The sequence below is a fragment of the Sceloporus occidentalis genome, unplaced genomic scaffold (assembly GCF_023333645.1).
Source record: "Sceloporus occidentalis isolate IW3139 unplaced genomic scaffold, rSceOcc1.0.p SCAF_13, whole genome shotgun sequence".
Classification (NCBI taxonomy): domain Eukaryota; kingdom Metazoa; phylum Chordata; class Lepidosauria; order Squamata; family Phrynosomatidae; genus Sceloporus; species Sceloporus occidentalis.
In genome coordinates this window covers 11742501-11767147 of record NW_028316993.1, presented here as the reverse complement: position 1 = coordinate 11767147, position 24647 = coordinate 11742501, and the positions used below count along the sequence as shown (strand labels likewise).

The 24647-nt window shown below is 48.2% G+C and overlaps 1 protein-coding gene across 8 annotated transcripts in view; it reads left to right on the top strand.

The window, feature by feature from the left end:
- MACF1 (microtubule actin crosslinking factor 1) overlaps positions 1–24647 on the top strand; it is a 257008-nt gene that overhangs the window by 215171 nt on the left and 17190 nt on the right. For 6 of the 8 annotated variants that reach the window (XM_089478296.1, XM_089478292.1, XM_089478291.1 and 3 more), the window contains 24 exons: positions 6283–6509; positions 7199–7321; positions 8263–8364; positions 8851–8952; positions 9086–9259; positions 9739–9894; positions 10257–10454; positions 10764–10892; positions 11076–11249; positions 12019–12174; positions 12684–12890; positions 13362–13481; positions 14925–15094; positions 15464–15623; positions 16130–16324; positions 17426–17554; positions 17672–17815; positions 18140–18328; positions 18874–18991; positions 19409–19572; positions 20639–20801; positions 21591–21745; positions 22805–22879; positions 23676–23693. In XM_089478296.1, the coding sequence (XP_089334422.1) occupies positions 6283–6509; positions 7199–7321; positions 8263–8364; positions 8851–8952; positions 9086–9259; positions 9739–9894; positions 10257–10454; positions 10764–10892; positions 11076–11249; positions 12019–12174; positions 12684–12890; positions 13362–13481; positions 14925–15094; positions 15464–15623; positions 16130–16324; positions 17426–17554; positions 17672–17815; positions 18140–18328; positions 18874–18991; positions 19409–19572; positions 20639–20801; positions 21591–21745; positions 22805–22879; positions 23676–23693 (3548 nt within the window). The remainder of the gene's footprint in view (positions 1–6282; positions 6510–7198; positions 7322–8262; positions 8365–8850; positions 8953–9085; positions 9260–9738; positions 9895–10256; positions 10455–10763; positions 10893–11075; positions 11250–12018; positions 12175–12683; positions 12891–13361; positions 13482–14924; positions 15095–15463; positions 15624–16129; positions 16325–17425; positions 17555–17671; positions 17816–18139; positions 18329–18873; positions 18992–19408; positions 19573–20638; positions 20802–21590; positions 21746–22804; positions 22880–23675; positions 23694–24647) is intronic. The other 2 variants (XM_089478295.1, XM_089478294.1) reach the window with 1 other exon arrangement.

Genomic DNA, 24647 nt, shown 5'->3' with positions numbered 1-24647 from the left:
AAATGGGTTTTACTGCGCCTGCGCAATGCTGTTCGGAAACTTCCAGAATCACTGAGCAAAGTACACTTTGCAACATATAGAAACTTTTTGGCAGTAGCCCCGCCCCTCCTATAAAGCCCCGGTTCCCGCTCTTTTCCCCAGTTCCAAGTTTTTCCGCCAAGAGGCGATGTCAGCAGAGCCAAACTGAGCAGGACACCAAGGGGAGGATGGGCGGGATTTGTATGTATTCGCAGATGACCACTCGAAGAAATACTGTTACAGGTGAGTAACCTGTCCTTCTTCTTCGTGGTCTCTGCGAATCATACAAATGGGTTTAGACTGACAAGCTTAGGTAACGGCGGAGGGAGTGTCCTGAAACCAAGCTAGGTAAACAACTGTTTTTATTTTCACAATAAACCTTGTAAACAGTCAAACTTGAGTCAGTCTCTCTTTGTTACCTGAGGGATACCTGAACAGTGCAAATTAGAGCAACCATGGTAACAGCACAGGTGATTACAGTACCCAGAAGCAGAACCCGAGGTACATAAATCCAGCAAACCAGCAATCATTGTCAGTAAACGACATATGCAAAGGAATTCAACTGTACACACAGCATGGTAGAATCGAGCAATCAATGCAAAAATGCATAACAATGCAGTCAATGCAATCCCGAAACCAACACTGCCCTCCCAAAGGCTGCATCCCTCTTGGACCTGGTGTCCAGCCTGTAATGCTTAATAAAGGTCAAAGGCTGGGACCAGACAGCAGCCTTACATACGTCCTCTAAGGAGATTCCTGCAAGGAAGGCAGAGGATGCAGCTACCGCCCTGGTCGCATGCGAGCGCACCCTGGCCGGAGTTGGTTTGCCCGACAGTTCATAGCCGAGATGGATGGTATTTGCCACCCATTTGGACAGTCTCTGAGCCGACACCGGCAGTCCTTTTCTAGGTTCCGAATAACATTGAAAAAGTCTTTCGGAACGGCTCAAACCCGAAGTTCTGTCCAGATAGAACGCCAAAGCCCTGCGAACGTCCAGCATATGCAGGCTGCGCTCCTCAGCAGTGGACGGGTTCAAAGCCAGGGAAGGCAAAACAATGTCCTGACACATGTGGAAAAATGAAACTACCTTAGGGAGGAAGGTGATGTCGGTTCGGAGCACCACCTTGTCCTTGTGGAACCGAAGGAAGGGTTCATCCCTCCGTAAGGCACAAAGTTCTCCAGCCCGACGGGCAGAAGTGATGGCCACAAGGAAGGCAGTCTTCCAAGTCAGCAGCCTTAAGTCTGTTGTGGCCAAGGGTTCAAAGGGTTTGGACTGGAGAGCGGACAGCACAACATCCAAGCTCCACGCTGGGGCCGGGGCAGAAACCTGTGGGTGAAGGTTGTTGCAACCTTTTAGAAAGTTTTTGACAAGGGGGTCCCTGAAAAAGGAAGGCAATCCATCATATTGAAAATAAGAACAAATGGCAGAAAGATAACATTTCACGGACGTGAGGCACAAGCCCGTGTCCACCAATGACATCAGGAACTCCAGTACTACCGGTACCATAATGCGGTGTGGTGGCAGGTGCTTTTCATCAAGAAAGTGAAGAAACCTTCTCCACTTGGGAGGCGTAGGACCTCTGGGTCACCAGTTTCTGCGCGGCCCGGATCACCCTCTGTACCGACGGTGGGAGCGTTGTCAGCGGAGCCTCCATGCCACCATCGGTAGCGAGTCGATGTCTGGGTGTCGGACTCTCCCGTCTTGGAGAGTAAGAAGGTCTGGTCGCGGTTCCAGCCAAAGAAACTCGTCGTTGGAGAGGTGAAGAAGCGACAGGAACCACGGCTGTCTCGGCCACCACGGCGTGATGAGGATCGCATCAACGTGGTCTCTCAACATCTTCGAGACCACCCTGGTGAGCAGAGGGAACGGGGGAAAGGCGTAGAGCATCTCCCCGGACCAATCGAGAGCGAACACATCTCCGAGGGATCTCTCGTGACGCATTCGGGAACAGAACTGGGGACAATGGCTGTTGGAGGCGGTTGCAAACAAGTCAATTAGAGGAGTTCCCCACCGACAAAACAGGTCGTAGACCGTCTCTGGATGAAGCCTCCACTCGTGGCAGGTTGAGGCGGTCCTGCTGAGGCGATCCGCCAAGGTGTTTCATCTACCGGCAGGTGAATCGCCTGGAGAAGGATGCCCCTCGGGATATACCAGTCCCAGATTCTCAAGATGATGTCCAGGAGGGTCCTCGACTTGGTACCTCCCTGTTTGTTGACATAGTGCATCACGGTTGTGTTGTCCGTTCTGAGAAGGATCACCTTGTCCGTGACGCTGGATTCGAAGGCCTTGAGAGCTTTCTCCACAGCCAGCATTTCCAATGCGTTGATGTGGAGGGCACCCTCCTGCCGAGACCACCTCTCCTTCACACACAGGTCCAAAAGATGAGCGCCCCAGCCTTCCATCGACGCATCCGTCGTTAGGGTCAACTGCGGCTGGGGCTGGATGAAGGGCATGCCGACGCAAACATTGTGGGAATCTAGCCACCACAACAAGGAAGCGGCGACGGGCCTCGGTACAGTGAGCCATCTGTCTGGAGGGTCTGACATGGGGTCGAAGACCGACAGGAACCACGACTGAAGAGGCCTCAGCCGTAATCTTGCCCATGGGGTGACGAATGTAGTGGACGCCATGTGTCCCAGGGCAACCTGGACATCCCTGGCCCTCACTCTCCTGTGGGCCCGAACGACCTGTACCGCGACTGACAAGGTTTGGAAACGGTTCTGAGGGAGATATGCGGTGCATTCTTCGGAGTCGAGAATGGAGCCGATGAACCAGACCTGCTTGGCTGGGACCAGGTGAGACTTTTCCAGGTTGACAACCAGTCCCAAGTCCGACAGGAGATGCAGCGTGAAGCAGATGCCGCTCTGCAGCTCTTCTCGCGAGGGGGCTGCAAACAGCCAGTCGTCCAGGTATGGGAAGACCCTGAAGCCTTTTTGGTGAAGGTAAGTCACCACCGGGGCCATGCACTTTGTGAAGACCCTTGGAGCTGTGGCCAGGCCAAACGGGAGGACATTGTACTGGTACGCAACAGAGCCAATGGCGAAGGCAAGGAATCTCCGGTGGGACTCCTGAATTCCCACATGAAAGTAAGCGTCTTTCAAGTCCACTGTCGCGAACCAGAGGTCCTGGTGAAGCAAAGGCAAAATGGAAGCTAAAGTCACCATATGGAAACGTCGGTATCGTAAAAAGGAATTAAGTCCCCTTAAGTCCAATATGGGTCTGATTCCACCATCTGACTTCGGTATCGTGAAGTACCTGGAAAAAAAGGCCCTGGACAGTAGTTCTGGTGGCAAGGGTGATATGGCCCCTTTTTGAAGGAGAGAGTGCACTTCGTCGAGAAGGGTGTCCGAGGGGGCAGTGGCAAGAAACGCTCTGGTGGGAGGGAGCTCTTCGAACTCGAGGGGGTAGCCCCTTCGGACGATGGTCAGGACCCAAGCATCGGAAGTGATGGAGGCCCACACGGTGGCATAGGGCCGAAGAATGTTCAAAAAATAGGGGCTAGGCAAAACGAAGTGCGCAGGGGGGCTTCATGCCCTCTTTTTAGGCTGGTCAGCATCCTGCCTTCGAGCCTTGCGATATTTAGGAGGGTAAGGCCAACAACCAGAAGAAGAGGACTGGGATGGGTACCTCTGTCGCTGGGAGCCCTGTTGATTGAACTGGCGATCCTGATAGAATGGTCTCTGGGACTGACCTTGTTGGTGATGCCAGGGACGGAGTCGCTTGTGAAACGGAGGAGTGCCCGGGGCAGACATGCCGTGCTTCCTAGCTGCTGCCTTCATTCTAAACTTTCTGTTTAGCTTGTCGTCCGTGTCGGCGTGGAAGAGCCCCGAGTTATCGATGGGCATCACCTCGATTGCGGACCGAACGCCTTGGCTGAGGTCTGACCCACGGAGCCAGGCATGACGTCGAAGTGCGATGGAGGCTGCCATGGCTCGACCGGTGCACTCTGCCATATTCCTGGACGCGGTAATCAGCCAGCTTCCGATTGAGTGCGCCTCGTCCCTGATCTCTTCCAAGGTGCGCTGCACCTCATCAGGGGCATCCGACATGATCGGGGAGATTCCCTCCATGAGGGTCTGGACATAGGCCCCCATACAGGCGGTGTAATTTACAGCCTTGACCGTCAACGCCGACACCGTGTATGCCTTCCTCGCGAGAGCATCAATCTTCTTGGCCTCCTTGTCCAAGGGGAGTGAGGATTGACGTTGGGAGGAGGTGCGCTGGGCCCCTTCAACAATTGTGGAGTTGAGGCGAGGGTGGGAAGCCAGCCAGGGGGCATTGGGAGATGAGACTTTATAGAGGGACTCTATCTTGCGCGGCGGTCCCAAAAGAGAAGCGGGAGCGTCCCAGGAGCGTTTGACAAGGGACTCCAGCAAGGGCAGGAACGGTATCGACGGCGGTGTCTGCACCCGGCCTTGCACCCGTCGCTCGATCAGATCCTTGGCTGCCTCCTCAGGATAGGCCAACTCGATGTCCAAAGCACGGGACATTTTAATAAGGTACTCACTAAAGGAGCGCACGTCATCGGTCGGCGAAGCAGGCTCTGGTTGGTGGAGGCCCAAGGAGAAGTCGTCCGCACGGTCATCATCGTCTGAAGGCGCCTCGGATTCGGGGGGAAGATCCGGCTCCGAGTCGGAGGGGATAGCATGCACCACCGTTCCCGTTCTGGCCTGAGCAGTCCCGCGGCGGGGAGGAGAGCGAGGGCACACCGAGGTACGAGATGCCATGTCCTCTTGGTACCAATTGTCTCTAGGAGGAAACTTAAACATAGCCACGTCCCTGGGAACGGCCATGTAAAACCTGTCAGACTCCGAGTCGTAGAAGTATTCATCGGCATCTAAGCCCCGCACTGGTGAGGGCGTTGGCGACCTCCTCCCGTGAGAATGGGTCCCTTCCTCGTCCAGGTCAACATCCAAAGCGGTCGTGGAGGTCGACAGCTCTGCAATTGGAAGATGGCTCACCACAACAGCTGGAGCGTCCACAGCGGCGGGCTTCTTATGCAGGGAGCAGCCCTTAGTGGTGCGTCGTCGGTCCAAGGACGCCGGCCGACGGTCCTTGGATCGTGGGGAATGAGATCGGGAGCGTGGGCGGCCTCGAGAACCCTCCTTGTCGGTCCCGGCTTCGGAACGGGACTTGGCATGATCCCGGGACTTAGCCTTCTTTGCCGCTGGGACCTCTGGAGTGGAACTGATCGTGGACGGATCCCTCTTCTTGGAGGAAACCGAATCCCGTGGCGCGTCAGGAGGGAAGAACGGGATCGAGCTATCAGCGACCCTTGCGCCCTCCTTGGAGGGTTTATTACTGCCCTTAAACCTGCTGGGGCTTGCATCCGAAGCTGTAGCCGCCCCACGGGACTTATGACCAGCAGCCACCCACTTAGAAGTCGTCGCCTCCTCCCGGACCGAGGCTGACGGAGTCAGGGATGCCCCCGCATCCGATTTTTGAGGCAGATGGGCAGGCTTGGAGGTGGCACTGGGTTTCGAGGAACCACGGGCCACAGCGGGGGCCTGGTCGGTCTGCCCGATATCCTGGGTCAGAGAAGCCAGAGCTGGTGGAGCGCTAGCCGGACTGGCCTGAGCAGGAGGCAAGGGGGCCGCGGCGGACGCAGACGGAGCCGACGAAGGACGAGGGTCCCCCTCCCAGATTTTCCCCTGGGCAATCGCGGAGGTCAGGCGAGACTCCCGATTTTTCCTGGCCTGGGAGGACATGGACTTACACAACTGGCAAGCCTTGGCGTCATGGTCTCTTCCTAGACAGAGAAGGCAGGACGAATGAGGGTCTTGGACGGGGACCTTTCCCCCACAGACGTCACACTTCTTGAAGGGTGGCGACATCACCAAAGACGACAGGCCAAAACGGAATCCAAACGCGAGGTCAACAGTCCGGTTGGTCAACACAGCAGGGAAGTCAGAAGAAGCGAAGTCCAAAAACAGTCCGAGTCAAAAGCCAAACAGTGATTCAACAACAAGCTACGAGAGCGAAGTTCCAAACAGCAGCCAAACACGGCGGAAAAATGGAACTGGGGAAAAGAGCGGGAACTGGGGCTTTATAGGAGGGGGGGCGGGGCTACCGCCAAAAAGTTTCTATATGTTGCAAAGTGTACTTTACCCAGTGATTCTGGAAGTTTCTGAACAGCACTGCGCAGGCGCAGTAAAACCCATTTGTATGATTCGCAGAGACCACGAAGAAGAAAAAACCTTATTCTGTGCTTTAACTTCGTTGTTGTTGTTGTTGTTTTTAAAATACGCGTCCTTCCATTACAGAAATCCAGGACAAATTAGATCAGATGGTGTTCTTCTGGGAAGACATCAGAGCTCGGGCAGAGGAACGGGAAATCAAATACCTTGACGTCCTAGAACTGGCAGAGAAATTCTGGTACGACATGGCTGCCCTCCTGACCACCATCCGAGATACGCAGGACATTGTCCATGACCTGGAGAGTCCCGGAATTGACCCATCTATCATTAAGCAGCAGGTTGAAGCAGCAGAGGTAAGAACAGCAAAAGAAGTCATTTCTGCTACAGGTGAAAGGGATGAACTGCTTCATATAGCAAACTCTGAACATGTCGCCACAAAATGCCCCATGCTCTCTTGCATTATATGCATTATACCACTACTGTAAACAAAGTTGGATAAGAGTAGTATCCTTCCAATTCTGTAATGTACATCAAGATGCTGATTCTTCAAGTGTCTGCGCTGCACAACTTTAGTGGTTTAATACTATTTTAACTGCCTTGTCTCCACCTTGTGAAATCTGGTATTTAGAATTTGGTGAAGGACTTAAAATTCTGTTAGAGATCTTTAACACTGTAGTTCAGTATTGTGGATTGAAACTCCCTAAGCAGAGTTTGCTACCTTACCAAACTGCAGATCTCAAGATCCTGTGAATAAAGCCATGACTGTTAAAAGTTGAATCATGCTGCAATCCCTGTGCAGTGTAGATACTCTTTGACTCCATAGGATGACAGACACGGATGGTCTTGCTTGCTTTAAGAGGATACACTTCAAGATCGCATGTCAATATAACAGATTAAATGCAAACACTCAAAATAGAGAAGATTCAAATAAATAGTTTCTACCTCTGGCATTGCTCTGTGACTGATTGAACCATTTTGGCAAATCTCCTGCATATTGTTATAACAAAGGTGTATGTGTTTCTGTCTGTGACTTTATCTTCAGACTATCAAGGAAGAAACGGACAGTTTGCATGAAGAACTGGAATTTATCCGGATACTTGGGACTGATCTTATTTTTGCCTGTGGCGAGACAGAAAAACCAGAAGTGAAGAAAAGCATTGATGAGGTGGGTAGATGTAGTAGCACACTGGATTCAGGAAGGGGCTTGAATGCTGAACTGAGAGGTCAGGAAGACAGAGCAAAGGGGGAATTCTCAGGTGGGAAGCTTGGCCTGTTCATCTGCATGGACAACAGCACCCATTGATTTAATTAAGTTACATCCCTCCCAATATTGTGGGAACTCACGGTAATAGTTTAAACTGATTCCAGATTTAAAACATAAAATAATGTAAACTAAAAACAATATTTAACATTAAGCAGGTTAAAAAGTTGTTAACATATACATTTGAGGAGAATAAATTAGACCCCACAGGTTGTAATAAAAGGCCATGTTTTCATTTGGGGCCAGACAGACGCCAATATTAGCACTAGTGTGACCCATGCTTAGTATTGTGATATGGCCCAGCATTCTGAGCCAGATGTCAGAGTCTGTGGAGCACACATAGCATGAAGTATCCACTCACCTCCTACCCAAAAGGTCTCCTGTAGAGAGGCAGTGTCTGAAGAGGGCTGTGAAGTTTAGAGATGGGGATGGGAGAGTCTGTGTTGCCCCTGAGACCCTGTGAGCATCACTTACCTGAGAAGGTCTGCCCAGTGAGCTGCATGGCTGCCCTTCCTTGTCCCACTCTGGCCATCCTTGTGCCCAGTTTGTTCCCAAGCAATAGCAAGTACATTTCTATACTGCTTATCAGTGCTCTTAAGCACTCCCTAAGCGGTTTACAAAGTGTAAGGCAATTGCCCCGAACAATCTGGGTACTCATTTTAGCGATCTCCTTGGAAGGATGCAAGCGTGAGTCAAGCTTAAGCCCTTTCGCTGGTATTGAACTCGCAAACGTATGGTTTGTGAGTGAGTGGCTGCAGTACAGGAATGTAACCACTGCGCAACCACTGCACCACCAGTGCTCCTGATGCCTTGTGCTGCTGCTGATTTCCTCCTTGCTTTTTCAGATGAACAGTGCCTGGGAAAACCTGAACAAGACCTGGAAGGAGCGTCTTGAGCGACTGGAGGAGGCCATGCAGTCAGCTGTGCAGTATCAGGACACGCTGCAGGTACAGCATATATTTGGCTTAGACCAGGGGGTCATAGGAAATGTGCAGTGGCAAGCAGGCACTGGGGGATGTGGTGGGGGAACAGCAGGGAGGCTTGTGTCTCCTGTCGGCTATTCTGAACCACCTCCATCATACTAGCAGGCACCATAGGAGCCCCCAAGAAAATAGCTGAAATAATCTGATCCTTAGAGGACAGTAGCATCCAGGGTTGTTGCAAGGCCTTTGCAGTCCTATCAAATCAGGATACCTCCGGGAATAACCAGGTCCTCCAAGCCCTGCCTGAGCATGTCTGTAAAGGCGCAGGGTGCTGGGCAAGAGACAAAATGGAGAATAGCCAGCAAGACTGCTTTGCATCCAGTTCAGCCCAAGAAGAGATAAATGTGCTCCCTACTGTGCTCCCTAGCTTCGCAGAGGCTGCATTCTGCCAGGCATGGCCAGCTTGATGGTTGGCTGGTTTCTCCTTCATTTGTGTTTCTCTTATCTCAGGCCATGTTTGACTGGCTGGACAACACAGTGATCAAACTCTGCAACATGCCTCCGGTAGGCACAGATCTCAACACTGTAAAAGAGCAACTGAATGAGATGAAGGTAAGGAAGTGTGTGCACATGTGTGCACAGATGCTCACATATGAGAAGCCAGCAACAGTTTCTGAAGGCCTTGGGATGGAGGAACAGACACTGACCTGATCTTGGTTTTTCCTTTTCCTTTTCTTTTTGGCAGGAGTTTAAAATGGAAGTATACCAACAGCAAATTGAGATGGAGAAACTGAATCATCAGGGGGAAATCATGCTTAAAAAAGCAACAGATGAGACGGACAGAGACATTATCAGGGAGCCATTGACTGAGCTAAGGCACCTCTGGGAAAACTTGAGTGACAAAATTGCCCATCGGCAGGTATGGACAACTTAGTGGGTCATGTGCAAGGTGGGATGGCAGATTCAGCGGCTGCCCATCATTTCCAAGTGCTGGAAAACCTCTATTAAGCCTCAAATAGTTTAGAGGTGGTTTGTTTAAAGAACTTGCTGCCTCTTCCTGAATAGTCCTGCTTTTCCTTGCCTGCAGATGTAGAGGAAGCAAAAGTGGCAGAAGAAAGGCCTTTTCTATGGAAACATCTCAGCTGTGGAACATCCTATTTCTTGGCCTTTTTATCATTATAGAATTCTATGTTATAGCTCACTGTTGGGCTTCTTTTTGCCTAATTTTTTAGATTTCTCTTTGGATCTTAATACTTTTTGGTACTGTTTTCAAATTATTATAAGGCCTTCTAAGCAACTACAGTAAGTTGTTAAATAAAATGAAAGGAAATGTCCATCCTTATTTGGACCACGTTTCTTTCTAAAATTCTGCTTGTCTCCTTGTTTGTCAACCAACAGCACAAGCTGGAAGGTGCTCTCTTGGCCCTTGGCCAGTTCCAACATGCCTTGGCAGAGTTGATGGCATGGCTGACCCACACGGAGGAGCTGTTGGATGCCCAGAGGCCCATCAATGGCGACCCCAAGGTCATTGAAGTGGAATTAGCTAAGCACCATGTAAGTAGCCAAACAGAATGTACTTGCCAGTCTCTTTTTGTATAGACGTGGCCCCTTAGAGAGGGATCCTGGCTTGGTGGTCAAATGCAGAACTCACTTCTTAAAGCTCTCCTAGGTTGAATTCCCAGCATTACAGGTGAGAAGGCTCAGGGCCTTCATGTGCTCTCCATGGGTAAATGTGCAGGAAGCAGCAAAGCTGGGTCTTTAAAATGTTGGCTCCTCTTCTTGGCATGCTTATTATGCAATCTCTGTTATGCAGACTGGCAGACATTGTTCTGAGAGTCCTGTTGCCCCCACTCCCTTTTTCAGTGGTGCCACAAAAGGCCTGAAACACTTTCTTTTTCCCCTTTCCATTCTTCTAGGTGCTGAAAAACGATGTGTTGGCCCATCAAGCCACTGTGGAAACAGTGAACAAGGCTGGGAATGAACTCCTGGAATCCAGTGCAGGGGACGATGCCAGCAGCCTCCGGAAGCGGCTGGAGACGATGAATTCCTGTTGGGAATCAGTGCTGCAGAAAACAGAAGAGCGGGAACAGCAGCTGCAGATGACCCTTCAGCAGGTAGGTGGTTCCCATTATTCCCATTACTTCCCCACATCATGGTTGGTGTTTAGCCAAAACCAGAAGTGGCATCCATGTGGCCTGCTGGAGAGGGGCAGCAAAGATAAATTGGTCCATCCCTCTTTCAACATCTGCTTTCCCATATTTACCACTTCCAAATTTGCTGCTTTAGAATTTTGTTCTTTTGGTTTTGAAATCCTCATGCCAAACATCAAGGTCTCAAGAAAAGTGGAGAGGAATTCAGATCCTAAAATTAAATTCATCAGCTGGTCATACTTAGTTGAATGTGTGTTTTCCATGATTTCACAGGCCCAGGGTTTCCATGGTGAAATTGAAGACTTCCTTCTATGGCTCACAAGGATGGAGAACCAGCTATCAGCCTCTAAACCCACAGGCGGGCTACCAGAAACTGCCCGGGAACAACTCAGTGCGCACATGGTGAGCCCTGGTCGCAGAATTTGTCCTTGGGATAGCTGAATAACTTACTCCTAGTTCAGTATGGGAGATCATCATAAATACATAGCATACATGTTGGAGCTAAAATATTTAAATGCAGTGTTAGTTTTGAGCTACGTGAGAGAAAGGGCATCCTTTGTGTAAACTTTCTCTGTTGTCTTGCAGGAACTCTATGCCCAGTTCAAAGCCAACGAGGAGGTCTATGGCCAACTCCTGGCCAAAGGGAGGCTGATGCTATTAGCTCGCGATGACTCTGGTTCCGGGTCCAAGACAGAGCAGAGTGTGGCTCTCCTAGAACAGAAGTGGGGCATCGTCAGTACCAAGATGGAGGAGCGAAAGGTAGCATTCCAGCAGAGGAGCCGAGCTGGCACTATACCAATTATCATCTTCACACACTTGTATTTGCATGATGCATATCTGTCTCTCAGGGGGCTTCCCCTTCTCTGAAGCACAAATCCCCCACAAGAAAGCATGGCCACCTCCAAGTGCTGGCTTCCTCAAGTGCAGGGAAATTGTGTTTTGTTTAACCTCACTCTAGAACAGTGTAGGAATAGAGACGCAGGGCCACTGCTCTTGTTGGTCTCACACCTTGGCACACAAAGCTGACTAGGACTGTTCCTTTCGTTTTGAACAAAGATTTTGTATGCTAGGGAACCCTCTTCATCCTCGGCTTATCACAACATTCATGTGTTGACTGTGAGTGTGTCTTCCAGTCGCCTGTTGACTTATGGCAACCCCATGAATTTCATAGTTTCCATAGGCAAGGAACACGCAAGAGGTGGTTTTGCCAGTTCCTTCCTCTAAAATAGAGCTTACAACACCTGTTGTTTGTTGGTGGGGTCCCATTCAAGTACTAAGCAGGGCTAACCCTGCTTAGCTTCCAAGATCATACAGAATCTAGTACTTTCAGGGTATTTAGGCAACTATTAATAAACAAGTCACATTCTCCAGTTGTACCAAGGATTTTCAGTGTCAAATGAGCACCACATCTATTAAGAAATAATGGAGTTTTGTCTCATAAGCCAAACAAGGTGTTCTTTGGACGGTATTCTTTTCTGGTTTCCCTTCACATCTCTCTGCCACCTTCTTCCCTTTGTCTAAAATCTAGTCCAAGCTGGAAGAGGCCCTCAACTTGGCAACAGAGTTCCAGAACTCCCTGCAGGATTTCATCAACTGGCTGACTCTTGCAGAACAGAGTTTGAATGTTGCTCCTCCGCCTAGCCTCATCCTCGCCACTGTGCTCTCACAGATTGAAGACCACAAGGTAATGATGCCTGTGTGTGTGACAGGGAATGGGAGCACAGCTTGGATGTTAAAAATTCATTCATGTGTTCTGTAATCATTCATAAGGCTAAAGCCCTGGGATATGAAAGTAATAAGCTAGATGGTGTCTTGTGTCCATACAGAGAGCATGAACATCTCTTCTGATGTGCACATTTGCACACACTTGTGTAGATTTAGACTTCTCACAATCACCCTGAGATGGATCGGGGTTTATTCTTTTACTACAGATATCAAATAAAGGCCAAGAAGTGTGAGCAGCATTTCCAAGGCCACTCAGTAGTTTCTCATTGTGGGAGAGGATTTGGCCCACCTCCTTGGCCCTTCCTTCTGCCAACTTCCTGTATGCAGTAGGATTCTCAGACATTGAGCTCTGCCTCATCTTATACCTGAAGTCATCTAAATAAGATCCCCTTCTTTGACTTGTGCAGCACCTAAGAATCCAGGACAAATGAGTGAAGAGGCTTTTCTTTCTTTTCCCTTCTGCCCCAGGTGTTTGCCAATGAAGTGAATGCCCACCGGGATCAGATAATTGGCCTGGACCAAAGTGGGAACCAGCTGAAGTTTCTCAGTCAGAAGCAGGATGTGGTCCTGATCAAGAATCTCCTGGTCAGTGTGCAGTCCCGCTGGGAAAAAGTGGTCCAGCGATCAGTTGAAAGGGGACGGGCTCTGGATGATGCCAGGAAGCGGGCAAAACAGGTGAGAAAGTCAATCTTTACACCAGTTGAGAGTATCTTCATTCTGTGAGCTAACATGAAGCAGAAGGTTATCCTTGGGCCTTCCATAGACTTTGGTAGTCACTAGGCACTTCTCTAGAACCAACAGGCAACATTCTTTCCTCATCCCACCTGGAGATTTCTGGCATTAACTGGTGGTTCCCCATCTCCTGCACTGGCAAGAGGCTGGGCAAGATGGCCCTTCAAGTCCCCTCCAATTCTGATTCTTAAGTGAAGCATGTGACAGAGTCTTCTTGCCCTCAGCCCACGAAGGTCCTGAGACATCTTTTCTAGTTTTGGTTTTATATAAACATGGCAATTAAATAGGTAGACAAATGGGGGGGGGGGCGGTCAGCAAGGTAGAAATTTTGGACAAGGGGTGTGACCTGAGCAAAATGAGGTGCTGAATTCTAAGCATGCTTTTGTGTATTCTTCTCGACCTCTTTCACTGTAGTTCCATGAAGCTTGGAAGAAGCTTGTTGACTGGCTGGAGGACGCAGAGAACCATCTGGATTCTGAACTGGAAATTTCAAATGATCCTGACAAAATCAAACTGCAACTCTCTAAGCACAAGGTGGGGAGTCCAGTTCCGGTATTATGAGGGGGCCTCTTAGTAGCCCTTTAGACTGAAAACCAAAAGCTGGCCAATTTAAGGAGCCCACTCAAGACCTAGCATTGGTTCCTGGAATTCTTGGGAAGAATTAGTGAGCCTTAGTCATATCTGTCTGAGCTTTCTTCTCCTTGATATTGGCTCTGTTTTGGGTCTCTTATTGTTTTCTCTATATACACTATCTCGAGGCAAACTCATTAGTTCCTTTGGGGTTTTTATCATTTGTACTCCGATCATACTCAGCTGTATCTTCCCATCCCTGATCTTTCTCCAGGTCTTGAACAGCAAGTGTCATCTTGTCTTACAGCTGTTTCTCAATGGCTGTGGCACTGGCGTCTGAAGCTCAATATGTCCAAAACTGAACTTCTTGTCAAAACGCTTCAAGCTAATTGCTTCTTTCTGCTTGAGTTTGTTCCAATCTTACTTGTATTTTAGCTTTAAAACGGGATATCGGCTCCTTTTTGCCGCTGGCCAAAGCCGTGGCTGCCCAGCTGCTATGGCGGTCCTTCGATAGCCTCAGCCTCCGTCAATGAAGGGCAAAGTTGTGTGCTGTCCCCCTCACTGGGGCTGGAATCGGATCCCTGACGAATGACTCCCTTTCACAGGGTGGTCTTTAGATCTGTGTAGAACAGAGGTTCTCACAGTTTCACAGCAAGTGGTGACTGCTTGATCCAGCTCTTCCCCTGTCAAGCAGCTGGCGAGGAGCCATATTAACTGGAAGTCTCCTTTACTGTCATCCCTCCATTGGCTCTCCCTCCCTTTCCATATTCGTTACAAACATGGGCTGGCCCTTCCTTATTTATCCAAGCTTCTTTCTCCTTACCTTCCCACTTGTGTCCTCCATTCTGGTAGTCAAGGTCTGCTGTCCCAGCCTAGGATTTTCACTGTCCCATCCCAGATCCATCCCCTTTCACTTGCTGCCCCTCACTCCTGGAACCTCCTTCCCCCATGAGCAGCATAGGTCATCACCTCTTCAAACAGCTTCAAAACTGAGTTGAAGACTATACTGTTCAGGGAAGCGTTCCCAGGCATTGCATGATTGTTACCTGATGTTATTTTAAATTGTTGTCTGCCCTATTTTATTGAATGTTAACTTGAATTAGTATGTTTTATTTAATTATTTGTGTAGAATGTACGCCATAGGCAGATTTATTTTATCTATTTTACTTCTATGTACAGCCCTGTGTAAATTTACAGCGCTATATAAATAAAGCTTAATAATATAATAATTGATAGTGCAACCTCCCCCAAGCTAACGTTTGAAAGGGTGGCAGGAATGAGCCCAAGAATTATAAACACAGATACTGTCAAAATCAAAAAAGTTTCTATGTCATGGTTTTCTAGACACTATCATCCAAACTTACGCTTTTTTTCTGTTTGCCTTTTTTTCCTGGCAAAAATAATCAGGAGTTCCAAAAGACCCTGGGTGGGAAACAGCCAGTTTATGATACCACAATACGGACAGGACGAGCTCTGAAAGAAAAAGCTCAGTTCCCAGATGACAGCCAAAGCCTGGACCATCTTCTCGGGGAAGTCCGTGATAAATGGGACACTGTCTGTGGCAAGTCTGTGGAAAGGTGAGAGCCTGCTGGGGCTTTCTCATTACTGAGTGCCTTCACTGGGTCCCTGCTGAACTGAGAGTGGAGACTTTCAGGTTTCACCCAATGCATGAGAGGAAGACAAATGCAGCAGGTCTAGGAGCATGGGGACCACAGAATCTATATATAGGATGAATGGGCATCCTTTTGGGAGGAGAGATGGGAAAAGGGTGGTCCAAGATAGTAAGGGCTGCAAAAGCCTCAGATTGCCTCAGTTTGCACTCCCTTGCAATACAGAAGTCCAGGTCCATGATTGCTCCTTATTTATGAAGCAGAAATCCATGCGTGGCAAGGAAGTAGCTAGATGGGGGATGTCTAAATTCCCTCTGCATTGTTCACCATTTACAGGCAGCACAAACTGGAAGAGGCCCTTCTCTTCTCCGGGCAGTTCATGGATGCCTTGCAGGCACTGGTGGACTGGCTGTATAAGGTGGAACCACAGCTGGCTGAAGATCAGCCTGTCCATGGTGACTTGGATCTGGTCATGAACTTAATGGATGCCCACAAGGTAACAGCAGCTGGGGTGATTGAAGAAGTGGGTATTTGGAAGACATTGAGGCAGGCCTGGTAGATTTCATTTCAGCAAAGCATTCTACAATGTGTATTTGTTGGTGATGAATCACAGTAAACAGCTGCTACTTCACAACTAAACTCTGCGAGTTCTCAAGGGGAGTGCTGCTGGGCTCCATCCTTGACCCTGTACTGTTCAGTATCAGTGACATGGAGGAGGATGTAAGCAAGGTTTAAGCAAACTTGGACAGACTACTGAACTGCAGTGCCCCAGTCAAGCGATGCCTTGGACCAGATGATTTCTAAGTCACCTGCCAAAATCTCTGCTTCTGTAGCACTATGGTTCAATCCTGTAGTTTGTCCTTTGGAAGCAAACCTTTACTTCGTTCAGCGCAAAAAATAGGCTTAGAGTGCAGCCCCAGTTAGTGAGCTATGTGCTACAGCACTGAGATGCCAAGAGTCCCTGCATAGATTTGTCAGTAAATTTCCTTCCACTCTTGGTAGGTTTTCCAGAAGGAACTTGGCAAACGAACAGGGACCGTCCAGGTGCTTAAGCGCTCTGGCCGGGAGCTTATTGAGAACAGCCGTGACGATACCACGTGGGTGAAAGTGCAGCTTCAGGAGTTGAGCAACCGCTGGGACACTGTCTGCAAGATGTCTGTCTTGAAACAAACCCGGCTGGAGCAAGCCTTAAAGCAGGTAGGAAGAAGAGAAGGCATGTATGGTTTACAGCTCTGGTTTGGTCCTTGGCAGCCTCTTGTAGGATGAAGGGAGGAAGGGGTTGCAACTGCTGAGTGCCCCTCTTTGATTCAGATGTCCTCTGCAAACTGGTCAGCCTGATCCATGGATGGGTTTTAGCAGTTGAAGTTAAAGCTGTGCAACTGAAAGCAGAAGCTATTTTCCCCCTTTTTGCCATGCCCCAAATGCTTTCTAAAAAGAGGGACATTTGGGGGCCATGTTGTCTGAACTAGGAATTTCCCACTCCACAGAATCTGATGTGCCTGTATTTCAGTGGGTGGGTGGCACCAGGAACATTTATAACCACATTCATATGCCACAAATGGCTGTAGCTAGTGCAGAAGTGCTTGTCCCTTGTTGCCTATCTTTGGATAAGTAGGGCTGCAGTCTCGGCTCTGTCGAAAGCTATATACAAAGCTACTGTATTTGACCTGATGGGGCTAGGTTTGCCTTTGCCAACCTGGTCTCTTCCAGATGCATTCTTCTGCAACTGACATCATTGTCAATCAGCGTGGCAAAGTGGCACACCTCTTGGAGCATGCCCTCCTTGATGTGTATCATTACATGCAAGTCATCCCTTGGCTTTCTGGCACAGTTTGGACTAGCTGTGGCCATAAGCTAATGACAGGAAAGGTGACTTATCCCACCTTGGTCCATCTTGTGGTTTGAGAGGAAGTATCTACAGATGTTATTTTTAGTTTTTAGCTTAGCAAAACCAGATAGAGAAACCAAAGAAGGGTGAAACACACTCTAAAACAGACAACAGGTCAAAAACAGCTGAGCTTTACCCAGGGTACTCCTTGGCCCAGGTGGCAGTGACAGCCATTACCAAGATTAATTCAGGCAAGGTGTGGCTATATATGACTCCTCAATAGGGCAAAAAAATGCACAGGCTGTTGCTTTACTGCCCTGCATGCAAACCTCCCTGGAACATGTTGGTTGGGCATAGTTGGCACAGAGAATGGTTAGCTCAGTGGCTCCTTGTAGCTCAGCAATCCATGGCAACTCAGGAGGACCCTTGCTGCAAAGAAGAGAATGGCCTGACACTGTTCCTCCTTTCAGGCGGAAGAGTTCCGGACTGCTGTCCATTTGCTGCTGGAGTGGCTTTCTGAAGCTGAGCAGACCCTTCGCTTCCGGGGCGCTTTGCCAGATGATGCAGAAGCCTTGCAGTCACTCATTGATACACACAAGGTGGGCAGGTCTTCCAAAGAGAGCAGAAGGCACTGGGGCTGTGGGGGTGGCTCAGGAGGTCCCAGCTTAGCTCCAAAAGACCATTCGATGAAACCTTTGCCTTGCATTGTCATGCAGGAGTTCATGAAGAAAGTTGAGGAAAAAAGATTAGACGTGAACTCAGCTGTGGGGATGGGAGAGGTCATCTTAGCTGTGTGCCACCCGGACTGCATCACCACCATCAAGCACTGGATCACCATCATCCGAGCTCGGTTTGAAGAAGTGAGTTTCTGGGATTGGGTTGTGAAGAGATACTATAAATTCTAGACCTTCCAGCCAGCCTGAATAGTCAAGAGACTTATAATAATTTTCATTCAAAAAGAAAGGGGGGGAATGCCAGAGCCCCTTTTTCTCAGCCGAGTAGGGAACAGTCGCAGGAGAATATAGGAAATCAATGCCATTTATAATTGCTGAGTATTATGCCCACTGTTCCCCCACAAAATAGCTCACATTAGAAACATAAGCTAAGCGGGCAAATAACCTGGAAGCTTCACTCAGTTGCCTTCTCCTTCATGAGACTTTGTTTGCTGCCTTTGTCTACTCCAGGTCCTTGCGTGGGCAAAGCAGCACCAGCAGCGGCTTGAAGCAGCACTGTCAGAGCTGATGGCCAATGCTGAGCTGTTAGAGGAGCTCCTGGCGTGGATTCAGTGGGCTGAAACAACGCTGATCCAGCGGGATCAAGATCCCATGCCGCAGAATATCGAGCAGGTCAAAGCCCTCATTGTGGAGCACCAGGTAACTCTGCCTAGCTTGGTGCCTTTCTGCTGCCTTTGCTTTATTTTTGTTTGAGAAGGTGACCTGCAGGGATTTGGCAGAAGGCCAGACAGTCTCACTGCAGCCATAGGAGTCGTGGGTGCCTTAGCTGCTCCTCCCTTGCCCTGGACTCTGATGTCCTCGTGGCTGTGGCCTAGAGCCGCCCTCCTATGTCTAGTACCATCCAGGCATCTTAGATCACAAGTGCCATCATCCCCAGCCATCATGCCGTCATGTTTCTAGCCCCTAAGACTGGGCTCAGCTTGTAGGCAAAGAAGGATATCTCCCTCACTCACTTGCCTGAAGGTGTGCTAGCAATGGCTAAGGATATCTTAGCAGTCCAGAAATGAAGGCAAAATGATGTGATTGGCCTGGAATAGGTCCTGGGTTCCCTGGCCACAGCATCCGATGTAGCAAAAAAAAAAACCTGACCCGTAACCATACAGTAGCAATTTTTCTCATTTTCTTTTAATCTTCCTCTCCCTTCTTCCATTCTTCTGCCGGTGCTGCCTTATTGCATTTGCCAGTCATTTATGGAAGAAATGACCCGAAAGCAGCCAGACGTGGATCGTGTCACAAAAACATACAAGAGGAAAACCACTGAGCCAAGCCATGGACCTTTCAGTGAGAAATCCCGAAGCAATAGTATGTACCTAGCTTTGAACCTGGGATTAAAAAGTGAAAGGTGTTGGGGCCTCAGCCGGCAAAAGAACTAAGACACTTTACATGGCAGGTTTTTGCCCTCAATTCCCAAAGGCTGGTGTCTGATTCCTCAGAAATAATGCGTATGTACTCTGTACATGCTAAAGGCTGGTCCTATATATTTATCATTGTTATTATACTGGGGCTGAGCTTAGCTTCCAAAACCCAAGATCTGGGCAACAGATATCATGTATCTTCTGGCTGAGACTTTCTGCTCTCCCATGATTCCAGCCATTACTATTGTTCAGTTTGTACCTCGCCTTTCTTTGTTAAGAGCTCATGATGGCAAAAGGTTCCAATACCTTTCTGCTTATAGTCTTCCCTCGGCAGTAATGTGCGCCTCTTCTTCTTTTTTCTCAGGGAAATCCTTGACCCAGACTGCCCCTCCTCCTATGCCTATTCTGTCCCAGTCAGAAGCCAAGAACCCACGCATCAATCAGCTCTCAGCCCGCTGGCAACAGGTGTGGCTGCTGGCATTGGAGCGACAACGCAAGCTCAACGATGCCCTGGATAGGCTGGAAGAGGTAACCATTCCACATACATCTCCAACTTAGACTTATGCAAATGCATGGAGGAAGCCTTTGCAGGTTATATTTTCAGCACAGGAAGCAAGGCCTGCATGGGTCTGCAGGTGGGATGTAGGCAAGGTGCAGGATTCAGGTGATCTCCAAGTAAACCTGGCACTATCCACTGGTACCTGGTCCATTTCAAGTTCCACGCGTTTTTGCCTAATTTTCTGCTCTGTGGTTATTTCTTCCCTCCTAGGGAAGTGTTGCAGGTGGAGGGGTTGTGGGTTACCTTTCAAGCCCACCTATATTGTGGGACTAGAACATCTCAGGAAGGGAGTCTTGCCCTCTTCTCTCTGCAATTTGAACTACCACACTCATCTCTCTTTCCTAATTTCCTCCTTGATTTTCCAGGAAAGATTTGTGTGTGTGTGTTTGTATGGGCTTCCAAGTTGCCTGTTGACTTATGGCAGACCCATTAATTTTCCAAAGGGTTTTTTAGGCAAGGGATCCTCCAAGGTGGCTTTGCCAATTCCTTCCTCTGAAATACAGCCTATAGCATCTGGTAATTGCTGGCACTTTCCCATCCAAGTCCTAACCTTTGCTTCCAAGATCAGACAGGAACTGGTGCCTTTAGGGTATTCAGCTTCTTCTGCAGGAAAAGTTTGTTGGAGCGAAACCCTCCAGATCTCTGCCAAGAGGAAAATCATCAAACTGGGGACTCTTTTGCATATCTGCTTTCCACAAAGCAATATCTTGGCAGTCTTATAAGAGCTTCATGAACTCTTGCTTCGTGACGGTTGTAAACTGGAGGCATCTTTCCCCTCCCTACTTTTATGATTTCTATATTTCTCTGTTGATACAGAAGTTCACAGTTGGCTTACTATTTCAAAGTAGACCCTACCTAGTTTTAAATGGAGGTAAAGCAGCAGGCAATCATTATGGGGATCTGCATTCACTGTCTTCCCAAGGAGAAGGAGAAGGAGGAGGTCACTCCCTCCTGCACCTTCAGTCTTTCATTGTTTGTTTAGGTATGCTCTCCCAAAATGAGACATAACAATGCCTTTTCTTTCCACCCTGGCAGCTGAAAGAGTTTGCAAACTTTGACTTTGATGTGTGGCGGAAAAAGTACATGCGCTGGATGAATCACAAGAAATCACGTGTCATGGATTTTTTCCGGCGTATCGACAAAGACCAGGATGGGAAAATCACCCGGCAAGAGTTCATTGATGGGATCCTGGCATCTAGTGAGTGCCTTCTCCTTTGAATCTGTGCAGCACCTTTGCCATTTTTCTTCCAGACTGCAGATGTTTCTGTCCTGGCTTGGTAACTGAGCAACAGGTAGCAATGTCCTACTCAGCTCTTTAGGATAACCGTCGTTACAGTTGTTGCACAAGATAATTGGTAAATAATTGGTAAATTCCTTTTGTAGCTAATATATCTTATCTTTGTTGTTGTTGTAGAATGTTCCACTTCAGTTTTCTCAAAGAAATACAACCTTCCTTGTTTCTCACAGTTTTAGGCAATTATATCCTCACCAGCTCTCCTCCTGCGACTCTCCTCCTCCAGGTCATCTGTACTTTCTCCAGCTCTTTAGGCAAAGAAGGAAGTCTCCCTCACTCACATTCATCTCCATCTTCAGTCATCCCAAATTATGAGACCTTGTTCTCATGAATGTAATTGTCCGACAGCATCTGGGTGGCCAGACCAGGGGTGCCTTGAGTCCTCCTCCTTGGCATGCCCATTTTCTGAGTGTCGAGATTTCTTTGTGCATTTACTGCCTACAAAACTATTCCAACCTGTTATTGCAGAACATTGGCTAATGATGATAAGGACAAGATGGTGGACAGGTGTTCCAGTGCCTGCTTGCCTTCTCAGGCCTACCTCTCAAGTCGGAGATGTTGGAGGAATTGGGGGGAGGGGGTTGTTGGTAGGAAGGAGATGTATGTGTCTCAGAGTCTTTCTGGTTAGGTGGATTGCTGAGATGGAACTTTAGTTTTCAGACCACTCAGGTGTCTGTGTTGTCTCTTCTTCAGAATTTCCCACCACAAAGCTGGAGATGACCGCAGTAGCTGATATCTTTGACCGCGATGGTGATGGTTACATAGATTATTACGAGTTTGTTGCAGCTCTGCATCCTAACAAAGATGCTTACCGGCCAACTACAGATGCAGATAAAATCGAGGATGAGGTAACGTCTTTGACAGGGAGATGAGAATGCAAGGGATGGATGTTTAAACGAGGACACAGTCGGCATTGGGTGGAGACGCCACATTAAGGATACGGAGTCAGAAAGTCACCCCTTCCCCTTTACCACGATGCTTTCAACACAACCTCCTTGCCCCCATCCTTCTCACAAGAGAGGTGAAACACATGCAGCTGCAACCACAGTATACTGGGGATGGACAAAGTACAGCCTAGAGTTTTCTTTTTCTGGCAAAAAAAGTGAAAGTCCCTTTTCTTTAACTATTTAACTTTACCCCACAGCCAAAAAAACCTGCTTCCAAAGCCAGACGTGGACTTTCAGTCCCCTGCCCCCATTTTTTGGCCATTGTTAACAGTCTGTGGGATCCACAGAGGATCCCAAGGATAGGAAATTACCCTTTGACCCACCAGGATAGTCCATCTTCTCCTGTTTACTTCTGTTTTATCTCCCCCCTTTTTCTTGGTTCCTTTGTGTCCACAACTAGATTGTCAGCTTTTTGGGACAAGGATTTCCCACCCACCCTCTCCTTTAATTTTATTAGTAGTAGCCATAGCACCTCCCAATCTCTTCTTTATGTAAGAATTCAAGGTGTTAGGATGCATAGCAAAAACAGAGGTGTGTCAGACAGTGCGAGACTTGGCCTAAGCCACATAATACCCAGAGCAGAATGAGATTTTCAGTTGTAATGGGTGCAAAAGGATGTGGTACAATGGGTAGAGACCAGGCTTATGGGGATTCTGAGTCCAAAATTCCCACCCATCATAAAGCTCAATAAATGACCTTAGGTCAGTCAGTCTCAGCCTCACAGGAATGTGGTAAGAATAAAACGGGATAATACTATATATGTATGGTGTTCCGTTCCCACACACACACTTACTTACTTACTTACACACATACACACACACACACACACACACCATGATCTGAAGCTACAGCTGTGGGAGTCTAAGGGCTTGCCTAAGAATTAGAGACAAGCCTCTCTGTCTCCTGTCCTTCAGTTCAGCCGATTACCTGCAAGCTCTCTTTTCTCTTCCTGCCTAACAGGTGACAAGGCAAGTGGCACAGTGCAAGTGTGCAAAGAGGTTCCAAGTGGAGCAGATTGGAGAGAACAAATACCGGGTGAGGAGGAGGAGGAGGAGGAGGAGGAGGAGAAGCACTTGATGTTTGCATTCACAACATAACCATTTTCAGAACACCAACTCCACCACTTTAATAGATGTGCTATGCAGGCCCCATTGCCAAAACAGAGCAGAACATATTTTTGTGGTTGGGGTGTGGGGAATGAATGTGTTTGAATGGGAAAGTCACAGATGCTCAGGGCTGCAGTGAAAGCCTGAGCAGGACAGCTCACAGGGGTAGATTTTCCTTAACGCAAGAAAGAGTCCTGCCTATTTGTTGCCTGGTTACCTCCACTGCCCCATTTCTCGCGGTGGTCAGCTTGAAACAGAACCCTAGGGAAGCTGACAGGGCATGAGTGAAGCTGCCCATCCTGGTATACTGCTGTTATCTCCTCAACTCTGACAGAACCGGGAAGGGCCTGACCATCATGGCAACCACAGTTCTCAGCCTATCTCAGTGAGTTCCACTGATCAGAGATGGACTGGGTAAAGAAGCCATGGCTTTGTTACTGCTTTTGTCAGCTGTTTAATTTTATAGACATGCATGTTTCTGCCTAGCCTGAAAAACGAGCTTTTGAAAATGTGCAGACACACGTAGGATCGAAAATGTGTTAGTATTTAGCAGTTAGATGAAATACTCAAGTTAGTGGATACTTGTGGTTAACAAAAATCTTTTTCACTGTAACGGCACTGTTAACTCTGTCCCATGTTTTCTCTCCCCTCATCACTCCCCGCTCTCTCTCTCTTCCCACTCTCCATCTATTCCTCTCTTCTCATATGCACCTTCTCCTTTGTAGTTCTTCCTCGGCAACCAGGTACAGTGTGGCTTGCAATGCTGTCTCTACGTTTTCTTATACATGGTTTTCCTTAGCAGACTTGCATGTGTGGCCAGCTTAAAGTGCCTTCATCCTCTCACAGCTGTGGGTGGTTGTGCCTGTGATAGTAAGAGCTTGGATGTATTAACTCAGGAAAGATTCTGGTATACAGCGATATTCTGAGCAGGAAATGTCATAGAAGCAACTGTTCAGACGTATGTGCACACAAACACTTGATGATCAGTTACACATTCTCAGGCCTCAAAAACTTCCTTCCAAGTCTGTATGTTGCATTTGACTTGTGTGGATGAGCTGGTTAACTAGGCAAGCAAGGCTATTAAGTTCTAAAACCAGCTACCCAACTCAAAAACATGATTACACCCACAATTCCAGAGCATAATGTGAACCATGGCTGAATTGTGGTTCTGTTAACTGGTTTTCAAAGCTCAGGATCTAACCATGAAAAATTCAAAGAAGTAGTGGAGCATGTGTAAAGTTTGAGTCCACACTCAACGGAGTGAGTGAATCCTATCATATGATTTGTAAAGCACCAGTATCTTGAACCTCTTGTAACTGACTGTCTCGATGCCATGGTGCCAGTCAAAGTGAAAAATCTGAATCCAAAGATCCATGTGTAGACAAGGAAATGAGTAGCTGTATCCTCGGACCTCTTATACCATACCTAAAACTGAACAGCGTTTTCCGCAAAGGCCTTATTTCTGAAAGTCAGTCCACTTGCTGTAAAGTTTAAATCTGAAAGGTGGCGGAGTCCTAATTCTTTGGAGGCATAATCTCTGATTGCTCCAGAGGATGCAACTTTTGGGTTTGTTGCACAGAATTAATGTGTTCATTGTGTATTCTGTATACCAGTATCTGGATGGCTTCCAATTCATTTTTCATTGCTTTTGGAATGCAAGGGCTGAATCCATTTGGATAATTTTCTCCCATAATTAC